General features: G+C 53.1%; 2 protein-coding genes across 2 annotated transcripts; both read left to right on the forward strand.

Moving 5' to 3' along the window:
- The first annotated feature begins 1,467 nt into the window (after positions 1–1,467).
- Positions 1,468–2,088, forward strand: LOC127003141 (uncharacterized). Its single transcript, XM_050869538.1, has 2 exons — positions 1,468–1,941; positions 1,972–2,088. Exons 1-2 carry the CDS (start codon positions 1,468–1,470, stop codon positions 2,023–2,025), a joined length of 528 nt encoding a protein of 175 aa, XP_050725495.1. The 3' UTR covers positions 2,026–2,088.
- Positions 2,089–4,543: 2,455 nt separating this feature from the next.
- LOC127003139 (uncharacterized) lies at positions 4,544–5,820 on the forward strand. Its single transcript, XM_050869537.1, has 2 exons — positions 4,544–5,590; positions 5,621–5,820. Exons 1-2 carry the CDS (start codon positions 4,658–4,660, stop codon positions 5,672–5,674), a joined length of 987 nt encoding a protein of 328 aa, XP_050725494.1. The 5' UTR covers positions 4,544–4,657; the 3' UTR covers positions 5,675–5,820.
- The last annotated feature ends 619 nt before the right edge of the window (positions 5,821–6,439 follow it).

The following is a 6,439-nucleotide window of genomic DNA, read 5'->3' on the forward strand; positions in this document are numbered from 1 at the left end:
ATGAAGAGGCCAGCGAAGGTGTTCTTGACTTCGGCTTTTCCCTTCTGTACCATTTATTTACTCTATCTCAAAGAACTCTCCAAAAAAACACTTCTTTTTTTCTCATCAGATCTTGCATCACTCCTCTCTTTTGCGTCTGCTAGAAGTTCGTTCCATTTCTTCCTTTCCTCTTCATTTCTATTTTTCTTTATATATATTTCCTTACATTCTTCTATTTCACTTAACTTAGTTGTTCTGTACATAATTTCCTCTGTTGCTTTCTGCGATCTTAGTCTTAATTTAACTGGCCTTGTTTTTCCATCTATGTAGGAGCCCATCTTAAAGATTTCCTCCACCTCCTCCTCAAGGTTTTGCAGTTCTTCATAATTTAAGTTCTTTAGTAAGTCTTTTACTGATTTCAGTTCTTCCTTTTCCCTTCTTGGTTTGTACATTATATTTTTTTTCCTTCATGCCAAATATTTTTACACTCTTTTTCTTATCTGCCACATCTCTTACTAATTCTTCTTTTTTCTTAAAGACTTAACCACCTCTTTCTCTACGTTTTCCTGTGTGTGTGTGTGTGTGTGTGTGTGTGTGTGTGTGTGTGTGTGTGTGTGTGTGTGTGTGTGTGTGTGTGTGTGTGTGTGTGTGTGTGTGTGTGTGTGTGTGTGTGTGTGTGTGTGTGTGTGTGTGTGTGTGTGTGTGTGTGTGTGTGTGTGTGTGTGTGTGTGTGTGTGTGTGTGTGTGTGTGTGTGTGTGTGTGTGTGAGTGAATGAGTGAATGAGTGAGTGAGTGAGTCAGTCAGTCAGTCAGACAGACAGACATTCTGACTGACTGACTGACTGTGTGTGTGTGTGTGTGTGTGTGTGTGTGTGTGTGTGTGTGTGTGTGTGTGTGTGTGTGCGTGCGTGCGTGTGTGTGTTACTGTTCCTGCGTCCACCTCTAGACTCGGCTGCGTGCATTCCTAGCTCCAAGCTCCCCAAACCAGCGTCTCTCTCGCAGCCTACCTCCTGGAGCGAGGCACATACTATGTACACAAGGACTCTAGGCTCCTTGCCGTACACACCAAACACTTTGATGGCTCCCCCGCCAGTGCATCGTGTTTCGAAAAAGCGGCCGCGCAGCCCCGACAAGGGCGGGACACTACGGCTGGTGCTGGAGCCGCCGTCGGTGCCCGCCAGGAAGAGGCGGCTCGGCAGCCACCCGTGTCTTCACGTGGATGACCACAACCGTGTGCTGGGTTCGGTGAACGGCCAGGAGTGCCTCGTCCAGCTGGACTCCGGGTCCCAGGTCACCGTCCTCTTCCACACCTTGGCCAAGAGGCTGGGGCTCATCACCGGCACGGAGCCCACCGAAAAGCAGGAGATCGGCCTCTGGATAGGCTCGCGGGTGCTGGACGTCATCGAGCTGAAGGCCGTCCCCATCAGTCTGGGGGGCGGCGTGGAGATGGTCGTCCCCGCCACTGTGTTCCCGGCGTGACTGGAGGACATGTATAACGCAGACGAGGTCGTGCTGGACGCCCACCACCTGCGGCGTGGCCGCATGGTGCAGGTGTTTCGCCCTGACGGCAGCGACCTCTTCGTCTGCCGCCCGCAGCAGCTGCGGCGGAGGCCGAGGAAAACGGAGCGCTCCGTGGAGCCTGACGTCCTCTGGGTGCGGCAGGAGGGCAGCGAGGAGCGGGCCAGGCCCATGACGGTGCTGCTGGACACCGGCGCCCAAGGCTTCCACGTGTCTGAAAGACGCCGCAAGCTGCTCCTCGCGAGCAGGAAAGGCCGCAGGCCGCCCAAGCGCGTCGTGCTGGACTTGGGCGACGGCTGGCGCGTGAACACCGCGCCGCTGAAGGAGGTGCCCTGCAACGACCATGACTTCATCATGGGGGTCTCTCTCCTGTGCAAGTACGGCGCCGTGCTGGACCACGCCCGCCACACGCTCGCCTTCAAGACCGGCTCCAAGTGGCGGGAGGTCAGCACACAAGGCCCCCAGCAGGGGGAGGTCAGCACACAAGGCCCCCAGCAGGCGGTGGTCAGCACACAAAGGTTCCACTAAGCGGCTCGTCGGGAACAAGGTGGTGGAGGCGTGTGAGGATAACAGTTACATGGCACACTAAACACCGAGCCACAACTAGGTTCAGAGGAAAGGGTGTGGCCAACACACCTCCAAGTAAAGGACAGAATTATGTTCATGGACGGTGAGCTTAGGTGTGGTTAAGTTTACCGGAGCTGCCTTGAATTAGCCCACCGGCCCTGCAGACTCCTTATGTTCTTATTTTCTCTATCTCTCTATCTCTCTCCATCTACCTCTAATACTTTTCAGGTGTACATTAAGAGAGTTTCCGGAGACTAGGAGGCTGTGTCTGAGGGAACACTAATGTCTTTGGGGGTTGACGCAACAAGTCCATATTTCTTTGAACACGTTGACTGACCACTAAACGCACGGCGGACAAGACTGTCCTTGTCCTTTGATCTTTACCAACTCGGCGTGAATTAGCCACAAAGCAATTCCTCGTGAGTGAAGCAACGGCGCCCAAGCTGTTTTTGTTATGTTTTCTCTTAATTTCATCGGTGATGCAACATTGCGGCGGAACTTAAAAGTCAAAAGACTGCTCGTAAGAGGAGGGGAGTTGAGATGAATAGCCTTAGACTCCACTTTCTCCGAGAGCTGTGTGTGTGGAGCACCCCACACACGAGATGCACGCTTCATGCTAGACAAGGGTCCAGTATACGTACAGCATCTGTGAGGGGGAAAAAACTGGCTAAGACGGTACAGGAACCTAACCTCGAGGAAGATGATTTAGGGAGAGATGAGATTTGAAGTTTCCAGTTGATCTATTTCTCTTTTTCTGTCTCTTCTTCTCTCCATGTTTCACGTTCCCTATGTCCTTCCTCCTTTCTCACCCTACATTTCCTTCCTTCTCTCCTTCACAGTTCCTTTTTCCTTCCAACTCTCCCTAAATATATCAGTAACTCCTTCTCTCTTATACCTCTTCGCCTTATCCTTCTCTTCTCTGTTCTTCCTCATCTCCTTTCTCACACTACATGTCCTTCTTTCTCTCCTTACTAGTTCACTTTTTTCCTTCCATCTCTTCCTAAATTTATCCATGACCTTCTCTCTCCTGTCTTCTATATTTCTCATCTTTCCATCCTCTGTCCTTCCCCTTTTCATTTCCCTTCTTATATTTTTTTCTTTCTCTCCTTACCAATTCCCTTTTCTTTCCATCTCTTCTAAAATCTCTCCCTAACTCCATTTCTACAGCTTCAAATCCCTCACCAGTCTCCAAACGCCTTCAGAATCTCTTTATATAGGATCCAACACTCTTTAAAAGGACCTTAAGAGCAGAATCCACGACCCTCTTCTGTCTGGCTCTCCACGGCTAAGATTAAGACCTCGAGGCGTTCACGAAGTATGCCAAGAAGAGTTTTTTTGTCTGTTATTTTTCCGCAAAGTTGCCAAAGACGTGATGAAGAGGCCGGCGAAGGTGCTCTTGACTTGGGCAGGTGAAAAAAGGTGGAAAGTAAGGAGATGGGGCGAGGTGCGGGGAGGTGAAGTTAGAGAGTAAGGAGAGAAAAGGAAAGGTAAGGAAACTAAAGAAAATATGATGTTAGGTGATGTATTTTGGGGTAAGCTGAAGAAAGTAGAGACGATAGAAAGGAAAGGTGAAGTAAAGTAAGATAAGGTAAGGTAAGGTCAGGTGAGGTGAGGTGCGGAAAGCAGAAGAGTGAAAGTTAATGAAAGGAAAGGTAAGGTGAAGTGAGGTGAGTTGATATCTGGTTAGGTAGAGTAAGGTAAGGTAAAGAGAAAGAGAGATAAGGAAGAGAAAGGGAAGGAATGGTGGTGGTGGGAGTGGTAGATGGTGGTGGTGATGGTGGTGATGGTTTTGGTGGTGATGGTGGTGATGGTGGTGGTGGTGGTGGTGGTTGTGGTGATGGTGGTGATGGTGGTGGTGGTCGTGGTGGTGGTGGTGGTGGTGGTTGTCGTGGTGGTGATGGTGGTGGTGATCGTGGTGGTGCTGGCGGTAGTGCAGGGAACAAGGATGAGGTTCATGTAGAAAAAAAGAACAGGAGGAGAGTAGAGGATGGTAACAGTGATTTGCAGTGACAATAGTAGAAGTATTAATAATGTTAGTAGCAGTATTAGTGAAAATAGTATTAGTAGCAGTGACAAATAGTAGAAGTACTAGTGGTGTTAGTAGTATCAGCAGTAGTGAAGGCAGTAGTAGCAGCAGTGTGGTCACAGCCAGGCGTCGGCCGCCAGCACCCGTCGGCAGCGTGCAGGCTCCGGCGCCCTCCGCGGCACGGGTCTGGCGTGGCCGCCGTGACAAGCAAGACGCCATCCGCCTCGAGGCCCGGCCGTGCCGAGTCATGAAATTACGCCCATGGCCAATACGTACTCGTGTCTGTGTGTACGTGTGTGTGTGTGTGTGTGTGTGTGTGTGTGTGTGTGTGTGTGAGTGAGTGAGTGAGTGAGTGAGTGTGTATGTGTGTGTGTGTGTGTGTGTGTGTGTGTGTGTGTGTGTGTGTGTGTGTGCGCGCGTGTGTGCGTGCGTGCGTGCGTTCGTGCGTGCGTGTGTGTGTTACTGTTCCTGCGTCCACCTCTAGACTCGGCTGCGTGCATTCCTAACTCCAAGCTCCCCAAACCAGCGTTTCTCTCGCAGCCTACCTCCTGGAGCGAGGCACATACTATGTACACAAGGACTCTAGGCTCCTTGCCGTACACACCAAACACTTTGATGGCTCCCCCGCCAGTGCATCGTGTTTCGAAAAAGCGGCCGCGCAGTCCCGACAAGGGCGGGACACTACGGCTGGTGCTGGAGCCGCCGTCGGTGCCCGCCAGGAAGAGGCGGCTCGGCAGCCACCCGTGTCTTCACGTGGATGACCACAACCGTGTGCTGGGTTCGGTGAACGGCCAGGAGTGCCTCGTCCAGCTGGACTCCGGGTCCCAGGTCACCGTCCTCTTCCACACCTTGGCCAAGAGGCTGGGGCTGATCACCGGCACGGAGCCCACCGAAAAGCAGGAGATCGGCCTCTGGATAGGCTCGCGGATGCTGGACGTCATCGAGCTGAAGGCCGTCCCCCTCAGTCTGGGGGGCGGCGTGGAGATGGTCGTCCCCGCCACTGTGTTCCCGGCGTGGCTGGAGGACGTGTATGACGCAGACGAGGTCGTGCTGGACGCCCACCACCTGCGGCGTGGCCGCATGGTGCAGGTGTTTCGGCCTGACGGCAGCGACCTCTTCGTCTGCCGCCCACAGCAGCTGCGGCGGAGGCCGAGGAAAACGGAGCGCTCAGTGGAGCCTGACGTCCTCTGGGTGCGGCAGGAGGGCAGCGAGGAGCGGGCCAGGCCCATGACGGTGCTCCTGGACACCGGCGCCCAAGGCTTCCACGTGTCTGAAAGACGCCGCAAGCTGCTCCTCGCGAGCAGGGAAGGCTGCAGGCCGCCCAAGCGCGTCGTGCTGGACTTGGGCGACGGCTGGCGCGTGAACACCGCGCCGCTGAAGGAGGTGGCCTCCAACGACCATGACTTCATCATGGGGGTCTCTCTCCTGTGCAAGTACGGCGCCGTGCTGGACCACGCCCGCCACACGCTCGCCTTCAAGACCGGCTCCCGGTGGCGGGAGGTCAGCACACAAGGCCCCCAGCAGGGGGAGGTCAGCACACAAGGCCCCCAGCAGGCGGTGGTCAGCACACAAAGGTTCCACTAAGCGGCTCGTCGGGAACAAGGTGGTGGAGGCGAGAAAAGCGTGTGAGGATGACAGTTACATGGCACACTAAACACCGAGCCACAACTAGGTTCAGAGGAAAGGGTGTGGGCAACACACCTCCAAGTAAAGGACAGAATTATGTTCATGGACGGTGAGCTTAGGTGTGGTTAAGTTTACCGGAGCTGCCTTGAATTAGCCCACCGGCCCTGCAGACTCCTTATGTTCCTATGTTCTTATTTTCTCTATCTCTCTATCTCTCTCCATCTACCTCTAATACTTTTCAGGTGTTCATTAAGAGAGTTTCCGGAGACTAGGAGGCTGTGTCTGAGGGAACACTAATGTCTTTGGGGGTTGACGCAACAAGTCCATATTTCTTTGAACACGTTGACTGACCACTAAACGCACGGCGGACAAGACTGTCCTTGTCCTTTGATCTTTACCAACTCGGCGTGAATTAGCCACAAAGCAATTCCTCGTGAGTGAAGCAACGGCGCCCAAGCTGTTTGTGTAATGTTTTCTCTCATTTCCTCGATGCTGCAACATTGCGGCGGAACGGGAAAAGACTGCTCGTAAGGGGAGGGGAGTTGATGAGACGAATAGCCTCTGTCAAATAGACATGTGTGTCGAGTCTCCCAGATATGAAATGCATACTCCATGCGAGGGGGACAAGGAGCCTGTATACTGGCAGCATCTGTGAGGGGGAAAAGAACTGGCGGAGACGGTACAGGAACCTCACCTCGAGGAAGCTGATTTAGCGAGAGATGA

The sequence above is a fragment of the Eriocheir sinensis genome, chromosome 24 (genome assembly GCF_024679095.1).
Source record: "Eriocheir sinensis breed Jianghai 21 chromosome 24, ASM2467909v1, whole genome shotgun sequence".
In the NCBI taxonomy this organism is placed as follows: domain Eukaryota; kingdom Metazoa; phylum Arthropoda; class Malacostraca; order Decapoda; family Varunidae; genus Eriocheir; species Eriocheir sinensis.

Bases quoted from the DNA above. Each gene is read 5' to 3' on its own strand.
- LOC127003141 (XM_050869538.1), top strand. From the start codon at position 1,468: ATGTATAACGCAGACGAGGTCGTGCTGGACGCCCACCACCTGCGGCGT. The intron at 1,942-1,971 runs GTCAGCACACAA...CAGCAGGGGGAG, and splicing joins CCGGCTCCAAGTGGCGGGAG to GTCAGCACACAAGGCCCCCA.
- LOC127003139 (XM_050869537.1), top strand. From the start codon at position 4,658: ATGTACACAAGGACTCTAGGCTCCTTGCCGTACACACCAAACACTTTG. The intron at 5,591-5,620 runs GTCAGCACACAA...CAGCAGGGGGAG, and splicing joins CCGGCTCCCGGTGGCGGGAG to GTCAGCACACAAGGCCCCCA.